Here is a 22,206-nt window from a genome sequence, read left to right as displayed (position 1 = left end):
CATATAAATTTGATGCAAAAATAAAATAAAATAAAATAAAATAAAATATTACGCACGTTGTTTGGTCCTAGGCACCTTGACGGAGCGGCAGTCTGATTCAGACCCTAACACTGCCACTTCCAGCTTCCTAACTGGCAGCACTTTTCACCGTATCTCCTGGGAGCACCGCCTGGCAGCCCACCGCCGGGGGCCCTCCGAAAGGCGTCTCAAGACTGGGCATTTTGAAGGGCTTCGCGCAATTTCTAAGGAAAGGAAACCGAAACTTTCGGGAGCGGAGCGCTGATCACATGCACGCCGTTATCTGCTCGCTGAAAAGCCGCGTTCGCCCCCGGAGCGCCACAGCCGCGGCTGAGGTAAAACGGGGAGAAGGCGCCATGCACTTGCCTCCGCGCCAGCTCCTCCGCCTCCTGCTCCAAGCCCTGGCCGCTCTCTGGAGCCGGCTGGGGATCCCCTGTCTCTGGGGGGCGCTCCGCCGCAGAGTCTCCCTGAGCGCAGCCCCGGGGCCGGGCGCCGCTGGCCCGCCGGTGCCGCTCAGCGTCAACTATCACTTCACCCGCCAGTGCAACTACAAGTGCGGGTTCTGCTTCCACACCGCCAAGACCTCCTTCGTGCTGCCGCTGCAGGAAGCTGAGCGGGGGCTCCGGTTGCTCAAAGAGGCGGGTAAGCGTGACCCTGCCGGCTCCGGGAAGCCACGGAGGGGCTGCGGTTGGACTATGGTGGGAGGGTTCCTGCTCTGATCGAGACCAGATGGGGATGGAGGCCCCTGTCATCCGAAATATCTGTCTATAAGCTGCATGTTTGCCTGATACTAGGGTACGATGCTGCTGGGGAAAAGGTGAAAGTTTAAGATGCAACTTTTATGTTCCTGGCTCGCTTGCTCGCATGATGTAAGTATGTATGGCAAGGTTTTAATGCTGCGTTTTATTGATTAATGGGGCCAGTTAATTCTGCTTTTAAAACCCAGAAATACCTAACAATACCTAACAACGTTAGAAGCCATGCAAAATAAGGCAAGAACTCTCCAGCATTTAAAATACTGAAATGCACTCATTCCACAGCCCTGGTCCACACCTCAAGTGCTGGAACTGGAAAATTTCCTTGAGAAATATTTATTACAGAGGGACTGTGGTGTCATCGCTTCTGCATTTCAAGGATTCTTAACAGGACCAAGCAGCTCTGAAACTGAAAACCTTGCTTAACTGTGGGCCATCTAGATTGGAATTCAGTGTGCATATTGGCCGGCTACTTTTGCATATGCTTTGCATTTTTGATCCCTTGGAAGTAGCACAATGCTCATCTACTGAATTTTGTGTTTATGCTCCAGACTGTTGAATTCTGTGTCCTTTTCCCAATCAGTATAGCAATACATTTGGGGCCATGAGACATCCATATGATTCAGGGAAAACAGACTGCATAACAGAGCAAGAGATACATGAAATAAAGAATATAGCTCACTAATGGGACACACACTTGGCATGCCAGCGGTCTCAGATCTAATGCCTGGGATCTTTTGGCTGAGTTGAGAAAATGCCTCGTTTGAAACTCTACAGTGTATTAATGGTACTGAACTATATAAACCATCCAATTCAACCTTCTGTGTTCATATGTGGGGGAGAAATAATTCAGAAAATCTAATGATTTTTTTTTTTTTTTACTTATATTGTTCTTGAAGGTGATGTACTGCTTGAATGTTCCTGTCACTTTCTTGTTCTCTCTGGCACATCCCAGGTATGGAGAAAATAAACTTTTCAGGCGGGGAGCCGTTTCTGCACGAGAGAGGCGAGTTTGTCGGGAAGCTGGTCCAATTTTGCAAGCAGGAGCTAAAGTTGCCGAGTGTTAGCATTGTGACCAATGGCAGTATGGTTAAGGAAAGATGGTTCAAACATTATGGTAAGAGAAATGATAATCAGCTGTTCTAGCATTATATAATGTATTTATTGTACTGGTTGTGCCGAACTTCACGGTCAAAAAGAGGATAGGGCTCTTTGGCCAGATTTGGCTGGCCAAAACTAATGAAACAGTAAGAAACAAACTTCTTCAGTTCCCCCCCCCCCCGTTGTCATATATCTAATAATATATATAACAGAGAATGTTAATATAACAGAGAAAGTTGTGTGCAAAAGGCAGGTATCAGTGGGCTTGGGAAAATCTTAAGGGTTATTGGAATGTTAAAAAACAGCAACAACATAAGGATATTCCCAAACCAGCCCAATTTAATGTGCAAAGAGATTTCTCTGACTGTCTGATGTGGGGCAAAATGAAAGAGGGGATGAGAAATTGAATGGAATATCCTGGCAGGAGCACAACTTGCTGGCTGGCATCCTGAACTGGAGCACTGTGCTCCCAATAAAATGCTCTGGGTTGGACTTGACAGCACAGCAAAAGTCTGTCCAGTTGGGGAGATAAAATTGTCCTCCAGGCTCTTGAAATTTGTCCACCCCTAAAGAAATCTGAACAGCCCAATAAGGCTCCTATTTCAAATGGTCTGGAGTCTATAGCATTCTTTAGCTATAGTACACACAGTCTTGTTGCGTGCCCCATTTAATTTTCAGCTGTTTTCATTCTTAGCTCCAAAACTGCGTAAGGTAAAGTACTTAATATAAATGTTATCATTAAAAATATGGGGGAAGAATAATAGTTCAGAGATAGAGCACTTGCTTTGCATTCAAGAGAACCCAGGCTCTGTCAGCCAACAAGCTGTCCTATTTCTTGTCCTTGGAAAATATGGGTTTCAAAATTTGGAGAGCTGCTTTCAGTTATTGCTGACAATATTGAGCTTGATAGATAAAAAAGTGTCTGACTTGGAATTCGGCAGCTTCCAATGATTGAGAAATTTCTCAAAGGTCTCTGTCTTTTGTTTATTAATCACTCACTACCTTCACAATTACACTGACCACCATAAAGCACCATGTGACCAGTTTCATCCTATTTAGAACTTGCCAGACATTGGTACCCAAAAGTTACTATGTGGGGTTCAAACCCTCTACCAGGAATTGAACTCAAAGACCTTTGCATTTTAGATGACTATATTTAATGCATTAGTTTTAGGAGCTATTCACATCCTGGTGTTCAATAGTTTCAGGGGGGTAGATATATAGAAGCTATCAGAATGGTATACTGCCCTCCAGTGGGGCGGTGGCAGAAATCATGTAAAATCACATACACAGGGGCATGGCATAGTGTAACATCTGTATCTCTCTGTTCTGAGAGCTTTATGTTTATACCATTCTGAGAGCTTCACTAGGTTCACACAGCATGTTAAGCCATGAATTATGATTTCTAACCACCACTGGATTCACACACAGACTGAACCTAAGCCAACAAATGTTGTTATACAGTTTCTTCCCTTTGGTATTTTAACAGTGGTTATTTTTTTCATCAGTCATAATTTTAAGATTTTTGTATTTACCATCATCAAGTATAATTTACCTTTCCTCTTAAAAGTCTTTATGTGCTCCAGTTTGGTTTCTGTATTCTAAAAATAGTTTGGTTTACTGACATGTAAATAACAAAATATTAAAACGCTTGTTTTTAAATAAGCTAATTTTTAATAGTTAAGTTTAATGTATCTGGTTTTAACTTTGGTGTTATGTTCTATTGTAAACGTCAGTAAGCCAGCAGTTTAAATGTGGGCTAATAAATCATGGTCATGTTTATGATCAAGGTAATGGTTGTCCACTTAGAACTTAATAGAATTAGATGACAATTGACTGATGGTATTGATTACTAGTGAACTTTTTCTGCTTTAGGGGAATATCTAGATATTCTTGCTGTATCTTGTGATAGCTTCAATGAAGAAGTCAATGTTTTAATTGGCCGTGGGCAAGGGAAGAAAAATCATGTTGAAAATCTTGAAAAACTGAAGATGTGGTGCCAGAAATATAGTGTTGCTTTCAAAATAAACTCTGTGATCAATCGTTTCAATGTGGAAGAAGACATGAATGAGAAGATTAAAGCTCTAAATCCTGTCCGCTGGAAGGTAAGAGCAGAGAACTGACAGCATAACTTTCAGTATTGTAAAGTGGAAAATATTACCTGAAATTGGAGTAACCCCTAAACTAGTTTTAAAAATAAAGAAGACAACTCCCTCTTATTTTAGAAGAAACCATCCACGTGTGTGGTGTGGATCTGGTTCATTTTGTGTCATTACCCTGTCATTATATTCCCTGACCTCTTGGAAAAGTTAACTTAGGAAGTGCCCTCAGGAGTAGCATCCCCCCAGAGATCAATCTGGCTCCCACCCTGAAGCTGTTCCCCAAGTCTGAAAAACTCTGCTCTTGGGTTTGGGGTTAGGGTGGCTGTGGAGATTCTGTTTGTTTTCTTTTGATGTGCTGGGTTGTCGGTTGTAGATGTACAGTATGTCTTTTTTTCTTTAATGTTATTGTTTTTTACTGCTGAGATGTAGGTCACACAGGGTCTCTGGGACTCCGGCAGCCTCTAAGCCCAATAGAATAAAATAAAATAAAGTCTGTCTTGATTAGAGTCATAAAACTCATATGACTGTGTAAAAATAGCAGCTGTTTAGTTTGCTTTACTTCAGGACTATTGTTTTTACCTAGAAATAATAATAATAATAATACATCCTGTGATGAAACCTTTAATATTATTAAATAACAACATCTGCCTATCCCACGTCCTTGGGAAGGACTCAATAGGTGGACAAAAATCCCAAATCCAGTCTAAACATCTGGCTGACTATGTGACCAGCAATAGTAATGATAATAATACAGTACATGTATATGCTACCTGATGCCCAGCAACTCCGGGTAGTTTACAGATTTAAAAACTTTTATTAGATTTCATTAAGTAACAAATGACTAATCAAGAAGGACAATGATCCATTACTCCTGGTTACAAGCCCTATTGACCTCACTGGGACTTATGATGGTTATGTATAGGACTGCAGAACAACATTTCTTTAAAATCTTAAAGCAATTTAGGATTGGGGCAGCATGGCTGTAAAGCAGTCTGCTTCCTGGCCATGTTGAACAACACTTTGATAAAAGTGGTTTTGCTTCCTGCCTATTGATTTTGAAGTCAAGATTTTCCAAGTAGGTAAGATGCCATGAAATGTGGGTGGAGCTGTGGCATTTGAACTGATGGCTCACAGGTTTTGGAAGTCTGCTAGAAAGTTGTATTGAAAAAGAGCATCAGTTGTTGGTAGCCTCCTTCAAAAACATTACAGGTAGTCCTTACTTACTGGCCACTGGTTCAGTGACCGTTCAAAGTTACAATGGCACTGAAAAAGGAGACTTACGACTGGTCCTTGAAGTTGTGGCCCTGCGATCACATGATCGCAGTTTGGGCTCTTGGCAACCAGTGTGCATTATGACAGTCTCAGTGTCCCATGGTCACGTGACCACCATTTGTGACCTTCACAGCTGGCTTCCAAGAAGCAAAGTCAATGGGAAAATCAGCAGGAAGTTGCAAGTTGCGATCACATGATGTCATGCTTAATGACTGTGAGTGATTTGCTTCATGATTGCAGCTGGAACTGACAAACTGACATTGTAAGTCAGGTATGGTCATGTCACATTTCACTTTATGACACAGTTGTTGGTCCCAATTGCAAACAGTAAATGAGGACTATATTTTTAATAATTCCATTACTGCTGTACTTTAATGCCTCCTTAATGTCTAGAATGGGTACATTGTCTTATAGCTTACTGCTTTTTGCTGTTTCCAGAGACATCTTCATGTTAGTCTGTTGCTAAAAAATTGTACTGAACACATTTGTTATAGCCTAAACTTTTGTGAGTTTATCATAGGGTGGGCAACTCACAGCCCACTTTCAGAAGCTTAAGGACCCATTGTAGCCCTTAAAAAGACAAAGCCTACCCTGATGAAACGGTTTTCCTGTTTGGGGGGGGGGGTTACGACCAAAATTGATGTTTTAATCTGCAAAATTTAAGGCAGAGGATTTTGCCTTAACTTCCCCATCCCCACCCAATAGTCAGAAAACAAACAAACAAACAAAAAAGTTAGAACTCATTCTTACATATTCTCGTGAACTTGTGTCATTTTTAGATGGGGTGGACTGCAGTCCATGAAAATATAGATGGCATAAAAATGATTTGACTGTCCATGAAAATATAGATGGCATAAAAATGATTGACCAAGAGACCCGTTAGTAGTTTTCCACCACTGGAAGAATGTGCTTGTCCCTGGCACAGTTTTGCAAAAAGGCTGTCAGATTCTCTTCATAGTATTATTATATGGCATAGTAATTGTGATGTGATCAGCAAGAATTCTCTTTTAATCATACACTTGACACTTTCTAGATATTCCAGTGTTTGCTCATTGAAGGAGAAAATACAGGGAAAGAAGCTCTGAGAGAAGCTGAAAGATTTATCATCAGTGATGAAGATTTTGAACGATTCCTGCATCGTCATAAAGACGTCTCATGCTTAGTCCCCGAATCTAATCAAAAAGTAAAGTAACAATGCTGATTGTTGATATATTTTGAAAGCAATATATTTAATGCTGGGATTTGAAGTCCTAATGCTGACTGCAAACAGGGAAATGCAGCCACCCAGGTTCCTTTGTCATTTGCTACAGTATAAGAAAGCTTTTATGGGTGTTTGTTGGAATGCTTGCAGTTTATGCCCCTCAGCATTCTGGCTCTGTGTGGTTGGAGCCTAGAGGCCCGGTGTTGGGCCATGGGGCATTGCTGCACGTCTCTTCTTCATACTGTTGCAAGCAGTTGCATCAGAAATTAACAGCAATGTCTTAATCATTTCTTAAGCACTGGGCCACTAAAAATAGTTAGAAATATAAAACTACATTAATACTGTATTATGATACAGTACCGTAATAATACTGCAAGACATTGCAGAACTATTGATGGTGAATACTCTGAACAGGGGCATAAAAATGAAACAGAACTTAATATTCCTAGAATCTCAATTTATCTTATTTTAGACTATCATTAAAGGAATGAAAATAACTCTTTTCCCATCCTTTAATTTTTTCCCCATTTGGATTATAATATTTGTCCTCTTATACTTCAGTAAATTAAATGAAGTGCATTTTTATATACATATCCGAACAGTCCCATACATAAACAGTACTGGAAAGCATGTGAACTGTTGTTAAAACTGAGCTTTATGCTGTACCTCAGTGACTTTTTTTTTTTTTTTGCTGCTGCTGCAGTTTAATATACGTATCTCATGCAATACAGTCTGTCCTACATTTATTCAAAAGTTATGCCATACTGTTTGTATGTATGTACAGGTAGTCTTCACTTGACAACCATTTGTTTAGCGACCATTCAGAGTTACAAAGGTGCTGAACAAAGGGTTTTACAACCGGTCCTCGCACTTACAACCATCACAGCACCCTGCAGTCACATGATCATGATCCAGGCACTTGGGAAACAGCTCACACTTATGATGGTTGCAGTCTCCCAGAGTCACATGATTGCCATTTGCGACCTTCCCAGCCAGCTTCCGGCAAGCACAATCAATGGGGAACCACGTGATTCACTTAATGACTGCATGATTCGCTTAATGTCCGCAGTGATTTGCTTAATGACCACTGCAAAACAGGTTGTAAAATTGGACATGACTTGCTTAACCACCACCCTGCTTAACAATGAATTTTCTGGTCCCTATTGTGGCTGTTAAGGACTACCTATATAGAAGTATAGCAACTGTGTATAGAAATTGCAGCCTTGGTTAATGGATGTTTTCAGAGAGATGGCATCTAACACTACTAATCAAAAAGTACTCAGCAAACTATTCCTTCTTAACTACTGAAAGATATACAAAATTCAAAGATATAACAACATAATAAAATTGCAGATTGAGAATACTGAGTATTATTAAGTAAATGAAGCAGAGTAGTTGTATGACCATGGGTCTTGGTCTGGAAACACACAATATTTTGCTAGAACTGTTAAGATCTTGCCCTCTAATAGCATAGCTCTATCATGTCCATAGGCCACATCAGCAAAAGTATGGTAAGTCCTAACCTTTTCTACAAGTTTTGGCATGAGAGGTTATTCTCAAGCAAATAAATTGTTTACCAACTCCAAGTGAACTTTTGTGTCTACTATAGAAACCTAAACAATACAGCAGTTGTGATAATAGTGACTCCCTATACAGGTAGTCTTCATTTAGCAACCACAATTGGGACCAGCAACTCGGCCATTAAGCAAAGTGATTCTAGGTGAAACCGCAACTCTGCTTATGATCTTACTTTGGCTTTCCTTTGCTAAACAGACCTGCAAAGGTCATAAATGCAAGGACTGGTTGTAAAGTTACTTTTTCATCACCGTTGTAACTGCGAACAGTCACAGGCAGTTGAATTCTGGGAGTTGAAGTCCACCCATCTTAAAATTGCCAAGGTTGAGAAACACTGACCTAGAAAATAATATGATATGGACCAAAGGAGTACTCCTAAACATCTACATTCTTCTTTTTATATGATCTGAACAATTTCATGTTTAAATGTTGAGTTTTGCCTTGTTCCTTTTTTGAGGAACTTGCTTAAATCATCAGAAGAATTCTATGGCGTATCTCTTCTGGAAATGTAGTAGTTTTGGGGGTGGGAAATCATAGGACTGAATGATGTTATGTCACATCAGGTTTCCACAATAGAGCCTTTCTCTCTGCTAACCTAATTCTTCATGCACAGATAGCTTTTAATTTGCATTCTAATGTGATACAGTCAATCCTGAGGGCTATATTAGCTCTATTTTGAAACAACAGGACAAAATAAAAATAAGCTATACCAAACTCATGGATAAAATCTGCTATTATTATTGATCACCATCAATTTTTAAACATATTGTTTTATGTTATGGTAAATTAATTTTCTGTCTTTTCACAGATGAGAAATTCCTACCTAATTCTGGATGAATATGTAAGCCATTTTTGTTTGTTATTTTATTTCCCCTATATTTTGAAAACATTTTTTCCTATTTCTGAAACTGGAGCTTTATTTTAGTCCTTGCTATAGGGAGATCACAACTTATACATCTTGGAAGTAAAACCCACTGATATAAGTGAAGCATATAACAATTCAATATTAAATAGAGCTAATAAAATATTAGGCTTCAGATATAACTCTCCCTTATAGTATACTGTGGAAACCTGATTTGGTGGACCTTGGATCAACAGACTTTGGATACAACAGATGAAAATTTCCATTGTATTTATATCATTTTATATCATTTGTGCAAGGTCATGAATTTGATGCAATGATGTCATTTATATTATTTGCATAATACTGTTGCTGTAAATAACATGTTCTTTGATTTAAAATAGAGTCAGGAATAATGGACCCTCCCTCCCTCCACCCAGTCCATTAAATAAAAAATCCTGTATGTGTTTATTCAGTAGTGAGTCCATTGTATTCAATTCAGCCAGTGGATTGGAATGAAAGTGCAGTCTACAGTATATAGTTTACAGAAGTAGAGCAGTGTGCATATGTACTGTATGGTACAACTGAACATTGTATGCACGTACTTAAAACTCGGGCACTTTAACTGAGATGACAGGATAAATAAGCTAAAAGAAAAGAGGGAAAAGTCCAGACAGTCAATACAAGATTGAGATACTACATGTATAAGCACCTCTCTGGGTCCTTTGATGCCCATCTTTCTAATTCCTGGTTACAGGCAACTGCTGGGTTGAAGCAAATTTTGAAATTGGAGTAAATCAGTTTACTTCTACAACTCTGGAGTATACATTGAGTCAGCCTAAATCTTCCTCTGCTTTGATGGGAGACTATATCTCCACTTGCAACTCTGCTCTTAAGCATTTCTGCAGTTTGTCTTGAGGTCAAGATTTGTGCTGTCAGCATCTTGGCTGAAGTTTTGGTTTCCGCTATACACATGGCCAAGTTTGATTGATTGATTCATTGATTGATTGATACCTACAAACATGCCTACACATATACATACATATTCTGGCCTGGGAAATTACAGACCCCTAAGTTTCATCTTAAAAGCACTCTGAAAGGCCTTTCAGACAGTTTGGTCTATGTCAGTGATGGCGAACCTTTTGGGCTCGGTGTGTCAAAAATTCGGAAAATGCCTAACTTGACTCTGCTGGTGTGTCATCCCCCTGAACAAAAGAGAAACAATTCTTTATATATTCATTTATTTAAAAACAATACAGTCTGATAATGTGTGGTGCTATGTATTATACAAAGAAATGTCAAATAATTACAAAAATGAAATACGAATAAAACAAACTCAGTTTCTTTGGTACTCAAACAGGGAGAATAGTTGTTGTCGGGTGTTGGTGAATGCTGGCATGTCACCCAAAATGTCGTGGCATGTCACCTTTGACACACACGTCATAGGTTTGCCATCACTGGTCTATATTGTTACTTTGTTGTTTTGTTGCTATTTCTGTAGGGAATCTGACAATAAAATCTAAACTGGCTAGATTATATATTCCATTTTGCATTGTACTGCACATCTGTGCACAAATAAAAATGACTCAGAATGCTTTTACTGTTGCTTCTGAAATAATTCTTCACGCATGAGCTAAAAACAAATGCATTATGGTAAATGGCATCATTCAGAATCATAAATATTAATAACATTGTTTACCTGTATATAATTACTTGAAGTCATTTGCAGAATTGGAGTTAGGCACTAACTTCAAGTGATTTGGTTGTAAATCATTTAGCTTGGTAGAACAGCTGTACACACTAGTAGTTCTCTTCCACTGTAATTATTTTCTCTGTGTTTTTCCCAGATGCGCTTTCTCAACTGTGTAAATGGCCAGAAAGAACCTTCTCGATCAATCCTGGATATAGGTGTAAAACATGCTATCCAATTCAGCGGCTTTGATGAAAATATGTTTTTCAAGAGAGGAGGCAAATACAAATGGAGCAAAGCAGATATGACACTACAGTGGTGATCAAACTTTGTTATTTGCTGGACATGTCTGCAAGCACGAACTGTACCCATTTTACTCTCTTCTTCAGAGAAAAATGCTCAATTTTTTTTTTTTTAGAAAGAAACTGTCCTGCATTCTAGCTACTGTAGGTGCATGGTGATATTTCAGTGTTGCTTATTGCAGACAGAATAGTAATTTAGATTTTAATTTAATAATTTAGACTTTTTTATCCCACCTTTATTATTTCTATAAGTAACTCAAGGTGGCGAACATACCTAATACTCCTTCCTCCTCCTGTTTTCCCCATAACAACAATCCTGTGAGGTGAGTTGGGCTGAGAGAGAGTGACTGGCCCAAAGTCATCCAGCCGGCTTTTATGCCTCAGGCAGGACTAGAACTCACTGTCTCCTGCTTTCTAGCCTGGTGCCTTCACCACTAGGCCAAACTGGCTCTGAGTATCTGATGTTTTGTTCACAAGCAATGAATCGTACCAGCAACCAACACAAAATATGTTAGCTTTAGAAAGACACTTGTCCAATAGTCAAACATTGAATATTGGGAGACAGTCTGAGCTGCAAGGCCCTTGCTGCTCCCATGTTGTAGGATTGCAGAGGTGAATTTTAAAATATTTAATCCCAGTGGGACTCAGCTATATAAAGAAAAAGGAGATGGTAATTGTTTGTGAACACGTGAATACTTGGATACCAATTTGCATATGTAAATTCAGGGTCATTAAGCTAAAATTTTGAGACAAATAGTTGCAAACAGAAGATACAGCAGAACACCAAGTTGCCATGGTTATCACAAATGCATTACTGAAAAAGAGCTTCAATGAAAAATTTAGACCAGGGTTGGCAATCTTCAGGTGATCCAAAACTACCCTTAATGCTTCTACCGGAAGCATAGCAGGCGGGCAGGTGGGACAAAGGCCAAAGTGAGTAGGGCTACCGAGGTCAGTATTTTCTGCATTTTTTCTAAGGTTCTTTTGTGCGTGCGTGTGGAATGTGAGTTTTGTTTGCAATACTGCAGATAGCCAATTTTAGGCCTTTTGCATGTCTCTTACCTCAAAATACTAAGTGGAACTGTACCACTGCTTCTGCAACTTCAGTTATAAGTTCTGGAAGTGAAATCAGAGGACTCCAAGGGCTGCTGACTTCCACTCCTATCATTAATTTATATAGAGGAGCTGTAATTTTTATAATAATAATTATAATATAATATAATAATATGATTTTTAACAGAAAATTCTAAATCCACTTATGACTAACAATGGCTAATACATCTTTGGAAAAATCTGCGGAAAGTAAAAGATATGTTTTATTTTGTGATCTAGTTTTATGGTTCATATTGTTTTCATTGTTTTAAATTGTTGTATTGTTTTGCTTTTTTCATATTGTTTTTAACTATTTGTGAGCTGCCCAGAGTCATATATGGAGATGGGCAGCTATATAAATTGAATAAACATGGTTATTTATAACTGATTCATTCGTTGAGGCGTAATTTATTCAAGTAATTTTTCCTGCAAATTGATTCATTCATCAGGGCTATGCTCGTAGATTTTTTTTTTTTTTTGCAGGATGCTAGAATTCAACTGATCAATTCATTGGAAACAAAGCAGTTCATTTCTAACACAGGGTTAAAAGCTGCCTCTTATTTGGGTTTGTGGAGATATTTCTGCTATTGCACAGAATGTGTTCTAATGCTGCTTTGGCCCAGACTCCCAAGGGGATTATGTCTTCCTTACCTGTGCCTAATGTCTCCTCCAGATCTATTTGAGTGTCCCCCAACCTCCTAGATTTGGGGGCCACCAGGGAAAGAAGGAATTCTTTCCAGTTGCATGTGTTGTACATTAGCATCAGATACAACCCCCCCCCTCGCCCCCCAAAAAGAGAAGTTGTAATTTTCTATCATTTATTAGGGTTAGCGTGATTAGAACTTGGATGGGAGATGATCAGGAAAGGCCAGAACTTTAAGCTAGGCTGAGAAGTCAGTCAAATTCTTAGGAGGCCATCCTGGCGATGGCAAATGACTTCCGCATTGTCAGCAGAGAAAAAAGCTACACGGATGTCACCAGAAATCCAACTTGACCCAAGGGAACCTTCACTTTTATCGTTATTTTACATTCTGAGATGGATTTTTAAATTATTATTTTCAAAGTTAACACAAGGAAATATAAAATTGGACAACTTCAGTTTACCCTATTTTTTTCAAACTTAATTACAGCAGTTGTAACATTTATTCACCAGTAATAATATATCCCAGTAATGTTACTGGTAAGCTACATCTCTGTTGGGCAAAAATGCTTTAATCTTTCTTTTACAGGAATTTAGAATATAATTTTTTTGTGCGTGCCTTGTGACTCGGTGTTGACTCCTAGTGACTGCCTGGACTAGTCCCTGCAGTTTTCTTGGCGAGGTTTTTCAGAAGTGGCTTGCCCTTGCCTGCTTCCCAGGGCTGAGAGAAAGTGGCTGGCCCAAGGTCACCCAGCTGGCTTCGTTCCTAAGGCAGGTCTAGAACTCACCATCTCCCGATTTCTAGCCTGTTGCCTGAACCACTACACCAGACTGACTCTCGTATGTATTACTTGATCTAGTTAAATGTCTGATATCCTGTATTTGTAACATTACTAGACTGGGGGGGGGGGGAGACATTGATTTATATTGTTATAAATACGGCCTATCAATTTAGTATTTAGTCTCACTGGGGGAAAAGGGTCCCAATTCAGAAATGAAGCAATGTGCCCTGGACTGATACTTAAAATAATTGGAGTCATATTATTATTAGATTTTTATCCCAATTTTTTTATATATAAGTATAGGCAACAAACATACCTAACCCTCCTGCCTCCTGTTTTCCCCACAACCCTGTGAGGTCGGTAGGGCTGAGAGTGACTGGCCCAAAGTCACCCAGCTTGTTTTTCACGCCTCAGGCAGGACTAGAACTCACCGTCTCCTGGTTTCCAGGCCAGCGCCTTCACTACTAGACTGAACTGGCTCTCTTACCCCCTTTTTTTATGATCGCAGGTAAGGCTGAAGACCCTTCACTCCAGGTTTGTCTAATAACTTGTGCTTGCTGCACAAACCCACCTTTTGCTTATTAAGAGTTCAGACCTTAATCCTGCCCGCCCCTGCTAAATCGTTTTGGAGGGTCAAGTGAGGAAAACATGCTGTTCCTTTTGACTGATAAACATGTAGAAATCTCTTAAAAGATAGCCATGCTCTGTGCAATTGTCACTGCTGTTCAGAAATTGCTTGGGTTCCCAATACCCCAATGTACACACGCATATGCATTTTTTTCCCTAATACCTACCTACCGATCTATCTTGGGAGGGGGAGGACAGATTCCCATAATGCATGTACTTTTTGTGAGGAAAATTACAAAACCAGGGGAAAAAAATAGCTGCATTTCACATACTGATTTGGATAGTTTGAACCACATAAGCTTGCATTTAAATGTAAACCAAACAGATTTCTCTTCTCTAACAGTGAAAAGGGGATTAGCTACCGTATTAGCTAATACTGGCTGAGGCTGATGGGAATTCTAACTCAGCAACAAAGTGCCACAGCCTGTCCAGACCTGCAGCTTAACATAACCATTGTAAACACAAACATACGAATTACCTCAAATAAGCCAGCCTTAAGCTACCTTTTTTTGAGGGGGGGTGTTAATTCAATAGTTTTCAGTTTCAAATTAATATTAATTTAAATGTTCAAACCTAGTCTGACTGTGATCCTTTTAATCAATAGTAATTCTATTTACTCTTAAATAGCATGGTACTATTTGAAATATGGCTTTTAAGCTGGTTTTGATAACTGTGTACAGCTGCCAGGCCCAAATTTAGACCAAAGCCACAGTATCTATATAAAGATTTAATACTGTACACCACTGGGGGAAAAAATAACTGAAAAGGCTTCTTAAGTTGCGGTTCTCTTAATTCTATTTTTATTGCGCTAACCATAATCAGATTCAACTCCAGTGGGGCTAAAGCATGCTCTGCGATCTTCCATTTTGTGCATGTAGGCTTCTTACATAACTGCCCCCCCACCCCCAAATATGTAAAATACCACAGAAGCAATTACGGAGCTTCATTCCATAGCAGTTTAGTAAAATTTGCCCTTCTTCAGATGGAATGCTGCCTAAATAAAGCTTGAAAGTCTACACCCAAACCACATAACCTTTTATTACATTTCACGACTTAAAACCTCAGCGCAATCAATACACTTGGTTGCAAGCATTCTGATGGCTATTGCGCCAGTGCATCCAGTGATGTGCCAATGTTACAATGCTGCTTGCTGTTCACCCATAATTTTTGCACGCAGCAAATGTATTTCAGTCTTGTAGAATAATGAGGCACGGGAATTCTGGGAACTGTAGCCACAAGGTATCTCAGCAAGGGGTCCAATTCTAATTCAACATTGACAGATCCATAGACAGACAGTTCTTAACACCACCGGTCAAAAAGCATATACTGTACAGCTCTTCAGGTTCCCTCCTTACAGGATTTTAAAAATCAAGTAAAGGTTTCTTCTCATTTAACATTCTGTGTAATGCACAGAGATATCTGCAGGACTCAATGCTTTCATCAACATGAGGAAAGTGGCATCGCAGTGTCAGGATGCAAGCTCCGCCCCTTTCGTATGTGTGACATCACAATGGATATAGAAAGGAGGCAGAACTTGCGTCCAATGAAAGTGCTTCTACCATTTCTCCCCCCCTCCCCCACGACCCCCTCTGCAGGTTCCATTGGTCACACTGTGGCCAAGCTCAAATGCCTGAATTGGAGGGTGACAACCATTATGGCTCCTCAGAAGCTGGAGTTTATTACTTTTATTTACTTATTAAATAAATGTATATGGCCATCCAGCTCACACATGGTGACTCCAGGCAGCTTACAGAATTAAAACCCATGATACAAAAACCTATAAACCCCCACCCCACTGGTGAGCTGAGTTGCCATTGGTGATCCAGGAGGTAGTAAAGACTAATAAAGATGAGTCTGGTGAATTCCCTGATAAAACTGTCTAGCTTAGGGCACACCCAGATGGTTGCACTTAAATGCGTTCCTCCAGTCCTTGAGTCTGGAAGAACCGCGAGAACGCTGATCGCTCAGTTCTAACTTGCCTTGGGCATGAGGTGGCAACTGTAGTTGTCTCTGTACCTTTGATGTGGAACAATGTGGAGAAAATGGTGGCCCTCCCCACTAAGTGCATCCAGTTCTACAGTTCAGCTATGCCTTGGCTTTTAGCATCTGCCCCCTTAGGTTACAACTTAATGCTCTGCTTAACGGTAGGGACAGTCTGGGTTAGAAAAAAGGAGGGGAGAAGTGTTGGGAGAGTGCAGGAAAATAAAAACGGTTAAATTCTCTAAAATCCCACGGATGAGCCAGGGAGCAGGGACCATCAATCCTTCTCGGGCAAAACTTTACTGCTGCCAAAGACGGCGGAGTGGCTCAGAAGGAGGCTCTTTTATTTCCTTCTCCATCACAGACGGAGAGCATCCAAAGGACCACGCAAGCGAGTCGACCACCCAGGGCTCTGATTTGGGGCACAAGCCGAAAGAGCCCGGCGCCCGCCCGAGCGTGAAGTCTGGCAAAAGCGACCCGTGTCTCGGTGGCGTTTGAGGGCTCTGTCGCTCGCCTTCGGCACCGTAAGCCGGCAGAGGGCGCGCGGGGCATCGGCGGCGCTCCCAATTTAGCGGCCGCTTCAAAGCAAGCCCGCTTCGGCTGCAAAGCCACAGAAGCTTAATGGCGCCCTTGTGCTCAGATTAGCTATTCCCTTTCCCTCCTCCTCCTCCTCCCTCCTCCCCCACCCACCTTCTTCCTTCCTAAAGGGGCAGAAGGAGGGGGGAAGAAGAACAGAAAGCAGCCAGCCGCCGCAGCAAGGGAGGCGCGCAGACCAGCCTTGGCAGCGGGGAGCAGCGGCAGCGGAGGCATGAGCAAGGCGCCCACGCCCTGGAAAGGCTGCTCGCGCGGCTGAGGAGCGGGCGGCAGCGCGTGGTCCATGCAAGCGGCGGCGGGAGCGGCGGCGGAGCGCAGGAGGCGCCCGCTTGGCAGAGGCGGCCGAGGCGGTAACCGTTTCTCCTTCCGAGGACAGCAGCGGCAGCGGGAGAAGGGTGAGGCGCCGGGCTCTCCGTATCCCCTTGCAGGCGGCATCCTCTGGGCGCTGCTCTGGGTAGGCCGCCCTCGTCTCCGGCGCCGCGTCTCAAGGACTGAGATGGAGCGCGCAGGGCCATCGGCGTTCGCTTTCGAAGCCCGCACGGCTGGCTAAGGCGGCCGCGCAGCAGGCGAGCTCGCCGAGCTGTCATCCGTCGAGCAGTCTAACATCTAGCTTGCATTAAAGGGCGTCCGTAAACACTGCCTAGGTAGAGGCAGCGGCAAAGTAGGGGAGGCGTGCTAATCTGGTCCACGGTGGCGTAGTAGTGGAGGCGCACCGGCGGCGTTACGGTGGGAAGTTTGGGTGGCCTTTCCCCGTCCTTTATTTTCCTAGGAGGATGGATAATGGCATCCTCCCCACACGCACACTGGAGGGCCTTATTTGCGTTTGTCAGTAGTATTTTCCTCTGAAGCGTCTTTTTATAAAAAGGATGGATGGAGTGCTAAGCTAGCCATTGTTTAAATCTCTGAAGCAAGCAACTTCCGTGGAATTCAGAGAGACTTAGTGCCAAGATCACAGATGCCAGAATCAGTATTTGGGATAGCTCACTCATTTTGGGCCACAAATGGATATAGTTAGGAATGGAAGAACTTAATTATTGAATTCTGTGGTATGTATATTCACTCTGTGGGTGTACAAGTAGTCCTCACTTATTGACCACAGTTGGGACAGACCACTGCATCATTAAGCGAGACATCACATGACTGCAACTTGCGATTTTACTGCTGGCTTCTCCATTGACTCTGCTTGTCAGAAGCCGGCTGTGAAGCATGCAAATGGCAATTATGTGACTGTGGGACATTGTGACGGTCAAAAACGCGCACCAGTTGTGAAGTGCCTGAATCTTGAGCGTGTGACTGTTGTAAGTGTGAGGACCAGTTATAAAGTTACTTTTTCAGCACTGCCCTAACTTTGAATGGTCGCTAAACAGGAGAATTATTAAGTGAGGACTACCTGTATCTGCACATACATACATACACACAGACACTTTAATACAATTCTGGATCTTTTTTTCCCCTGCAATTATTGGCATAGCTCCATTTGGCTGCCACGCTAGTATCAATTTCTTTTTATTAAATACCTTTCACCCCATCTCTAGCATGAGCAATGAAGGTGAGTAGAGACAACAAGAGGGTGGAGGGTGCAGCAGGCAGCATCTATGCCCTCCTTTACTTTAATACTCAGAATGCCTTGGCACCTTTTTGCTAGGGAAGCATCAGTAAGAGCAATCTTCTAGCTTAATCTTTTCCACCAAAAGATTTTCTGTTGGGAGAAAAAAAAAATACAAGGTCTGACAAATCTTGGCTGTACTTGACTGTTTGGGGAGAGCTAGCAGAACAGAAAGGGAAAAAAAATATTTAAGAAGCTTTCAAGGGATTGAGGTTGAAGTAGGAGTTATAATGGCAGGAAACTCCCCCCCCCCCCCCCCCCGAGGATCTTCTGACTTACTGAGGCTGATAATATTTTGTCACTCACGCTGGCTGGGGATAACAGGAGTTCTTTAATATATCTAGAGGGCACCAAGTTGCAGAAGGATAATCTTCAACCTTATTTATATCAGATGAACAGTTTTGTTATATACATGGATGAGAAAAACCAAGTCCTTCCAGTTCATAGTGATGGAGGAAATGGAAGCTTTGAATTTTGTTGAACTCAGCTGACTGGGGAAGGCTAGATGCCATTGCTTTTAAAAAAAAAAAAATCAATGAAAGCTCTAGCTTTCCTGGACCCTCCAGATATTTGCTTAGCTACATCTCCCAGTATCCTTCACCACTGGTCATATTGGGGGTACTGTTAAGAGATGTTGTTTAGGAATAACTACAGGCCACCAGTCCCCGTTCCATATCTTTTGGCTAAAGGAGAACTTGGGGTAGGTGGGTGAAATAAAGATGCCCACGGATCCTCAGAAACGCTCCCTCCCACAAGAAATCTTCTGTTGCAGTTGCTGAAGCAGCTGTTAGTTTTTGGCAGGACAGGTTGAAGGGGCGGGGAAGGAAAAATGATCAACCTACATGGATGTATAGTGAGGAACCATTTAGTAAAAGCTTGCCTAGATTCACTAGTAGAGTACAGTATAAGAATTTGATTTATGCAATGGCCCTTTAAAAAGGTGTAACTTGCTTTAGCTCCGGGTGGTTGAAGGAATGTGTTCACTGGCTGTGCATTGGGAGGATATTTTCCTTCCCCCTCCCTCCCCCTTCATATAAATGCTTTTAAAAATTTCTGTGACAATAAGGAAAAAGGGAAGATGGTTGGGTTAAAATCTCCCCCCCACACACACCTTTCTCTATCGTTTATATGAATTAACTGGGTGGTGGTTTCCCAGCTTCTAATCTGCTCCCAAAGTTTGTTCCTACCAAGATAGTTGAAGATGATAAGAATCTAAAATTAGCCTAGGAAGAAAGAGAATAATTTTGTAAGAATAAGCATGGGAGGAACTGAATACTATATCCTGCTTCTTTCTGGCTATTAAATATATCGCAGTGCCTTGAATATTCTTTGAAAACCTTGGGTCCTCTGATCCAAAGATTAACTAATCTCTGTTCCCTCTAACTCTTCTGCATGAATAGGCTCATATATATTTTAAAGGGAGCCTTGCTGAAACAGCTCGCAGAAACCCACTCAGATCAAGCAAGGAGATATTCATGGTTGGCTGCAGGAAACTGGAAGGAGATAGTTAAGCACGGGACAGCTGAAAAAAATGCCATCCTCAAGTGTGCTTTGATGGTATCAGTGCTGGGCCTGCAGCTTTGGTTATGTAGGTTTCTTCTTCACATGAAATGTTCAGGGATAAGAATCACAAGCCCAAGTTTGAGAGACGAAAGTATGTTTTAAATGGCACTTGGAACTGACAGGCTGTGACTTAAATGAGGTTAAGCATCTAACTGTATGCTGAAGTAAAGTCTACATATTACTTCATGTTTGGACTATATGAGACTTGGAGGTTTACTGTCTGAGTAACTATGTTTGGTAAATTAGGCTTCAGCCTTAAGCAAACTTTCTTGGGGATCAATTTCATGGAAATCAAAGAGACATATTACTAAGTAAATCTGCATAATGTTGTACTGTTAGTTGAACGGCATATCCTGAGGAACACAATTTTTTCTTCATTTGGTGAAATACGACGACATAAATATATATAAACAAAAATATAACAACCAAAATAAATACAATAAAAATAATAATACAACAGTGATAATACAATAATACACATGCTGGCACACATACACACATATAAAATCATGATTAAAATGAACTAGATCTAAGGAATTTTTTAAAAAAGATATAATATTAAGATAGAGCAAGCTCAAACCTTTAATATATTGTTAAATCTGGCCCATATAGGAACATATTGTTCCATCTTCACATTTTTACAATATAAAGACATTTCAGAAATCAACAAGCCAACCTAAGCCAGGTGATGTGAAAACCCTTAGACTTAGATCTCGCCCTTTCATCTGCATTTGCCAGAATTACTGCAGGACTCCCTGTAATGGCAGAATGAAACCCATATTGTGAAAGGCTGATGGTCTCATCTCCCAGAAGCCCTCTGCCTACTCTAGCTCTACTGTTTGCTTTGGGGTGCAGCTTGATGATAGATGATAGGATGATAGATCTGCCACTAATATAAAAGCAACTCTGACATGAAGAGGTGCCAGTCTGCATAAAGCACACAAGGGCTGCGCTTGTACAGAGTCAATAGCAATATACACTGTTAAAAAGCAATCTTATGCATTATTTCTAGCTCAGCTTGTTACCTGTGCTGTAGGAAGACCTGATGCCTGCAAGTAGAATTCCCTTGTTTGCTTTCATGGATGTTTTCCCCAAAGTTTTTCTCCCAGTTTTTTTACTGACTTTTTTATTTTTAACAGTGGCCAAAGAGATTCCTCTCCTCTTCCCAACCTCAGCACATAGCTCCTTTTCTCCTTGGATTCTCCAGCAGTCTTTTCAAAGGCAAAACTTCTTCTTTCACTGAAAGGAAAGAATTTGGTTCCTGACTTTGCATGTGACCTAGGACAGCAATCTGTCCCTTGTGCAGATGTAGATCCATATCTGAGATGAATGAAAATGAATTTGAAATTCAGAAGTGTGTCTGCTTGACAGTGAAAGTGGAATGAATGCTTGCCATCTAATTCACCACACTCCCTCTGGGCCTTTTTTCACCTTGTTTTATATATGGATTGTATTTGATCAATGTTTTGGGTTACCCCAAGCTGTTTTTTTTTAAAATCTAGTTCTATTATAGGACTCTATTTTATTCCAGCAAACTTTCACTTCTAATTATATGAGTCTCCCATAACTGCTTTGGAGCCTTTATGTTCTTTAAAATTCTTCTTCCAGTTCCCTGCTGTTCTCTTAGTAGCACTAAGTCATAGGATGATTGTGTAGGGCCTATTTTTCCTTTTTGCTGCTAAAATTTTTTTTAGATTTCCTCCTTTTCCTTTGTTACAAATTTGAAGGTGCACTGCTGGAAATATTTACAGCACAATAGAGCCAAATCTCTGTAAGAAGGAAACTCTATGGAGAATTGCCTGGGCTCCTTTGAGATACAGAGATTACTGCAGCGTCTCTCTGAAAAATAATGAGATATTTATATATTGCAGTGTGGGAGATGAAACAATTCTTAGATATATGACATCCTGTAATCTGATAGAAGGACTTCCAATCCTTTTTGGTAGATTCCTTTGCTTTTAACAGCTGAAAGGCACCAATTATCAGTTTTAGGCAAGGGGGTAAATTTATGGATGAAGCTCCATCTGTTTCATTTCTGTATGCCAGGTAGGTGGTGAGGCCACAAGAATCTGCCAGGAAAAAAAGTTAGCAATCGTAGTTGAAAAAAACAATAATTGCTCTTCAGAGGGCTGCTGATTCACTAACTATTTATAGGGTATAGTTTATTCCTCCCTCCCTCCCTCCCTCCCTCCCTTTTTTTTTCAAAGTGGGACTGTGGGCTTGGTAAATTATATCTTCAGATTTAGTGCACTAACCCACAAATGCACACTTTGTACTTTTGAATGACAAGAGGGAAATTTGAATGGGTGAGGCCCTCACATCCTCAAGTATGCATCTCCATAATGAAGTTCCACATCTGGCCATCTAATTACATTGAAACTGCTGACATAAAATGTTGAGAATTGTGAGCTGGAACAACAACAAAAAATTAAATGGCAAATTGTATGAGAAGCTCTTCACTGCAA

At 41.0% G+C, this 22,206-nt stretch overlaps 2 protein-coding genes across 3 annotated transcripts in view; both read left to right on the top strand.

Annotated features, from left to right (window-relative positions):
- The first annotated feature begins 310 nt into the window (after positions 1 to 310).
- RSAD2 (radical S-adenosyl methionine domain containing 2) lies at positions 311 to 12,318 on the top strand. The gene is made up of 6 exons (XM_088136518.1): positions 311 to 660; positions 1,729 to 1,890; positions 3,750 to 3,979; positions 6,282 to 6,431; positions 8,833 to 8,865; positions 10,713 to 12,318. Exons 1-6 carry the CDS (start codon positions 375 to 377, stop codon positions 10,875 to 10,877), a joined length of 1,026 nt encoding a protein of 341 aa, XP_087992644.1. The 5' UTR covers positions 311 to 374; the 3' UTR covers positions 10,878 to 12,318.
- Positions 12,319 to 16,587: 4,269 nt separating this feature from the next.
- Positions 16,588 to 22,206, top strand: part of RNF144A (ring finger protein 144A) — a 79,489-nt gene continuing 73,870 nt past the window's right edge. The window contains exon 1 of one of the 2 annotated variants that reach the window (XM_088136511.1): positions 16,588 to 16,967. In XM_088136511.1, the coding sequence (XP_087992637.1) occupies positions 16,856 to 16,967 (112 nt within the window). In that variant the 5' untranslated portion in view covers positions 16,588 to 16,855. The remainder of the gene's footprint in view (positions 16,968 to 22,206) is intronic. The other variant, XM_007426795.4, reaches the window with a different exon arrangement.

The sequence above is a fragment of the Python bivittatus genome, unplaced genomic scaffold (genome assembly GCF_059951505.1).
Source record: "Python bivittatus isolate LINGU-HERP-01145 unplaced genomic scaffold, Pbiv_v1 ctg000020_np1212, whole genome shotgun sequence".
Taxonomy (NCBI): domain Eukaryota; kingdom Metazoa; phylum Chordata; class Lepidosauria; order Squamata; family Pythonidae; genus Python; species Python bivittatus.
Note: the sequence above shows the minus strand (reverse complement) of the source record. Positions and strands in the feature narration are given on the sequence as shown.

Excerpts from the sequence above, each read along its gene's own strand:
- RSAD2 (XM_088136518.1), top strand. The coding sequence starts at position 375 with ATGCACTTGCCTCCGCGCCAGCTCCTCCGCCTCCTGCTCCAAGCCCTG. Across the intron at positions 1,891-3,749 it reads AAGATGGTTCAAACATTATG|GGGAATATCTAGATATTCTT; the intron begins GTAAGAGAAATG and ends TTTCTGCTTTAG. Across the intron at positions 8,866-10,712 it reads ACCTAATTCTGGATGAATAT|ATGCGCTTTCTCAACTGTGT; the intron begins GTAAGCCATTTT and ends TGTTTTTCCCAG.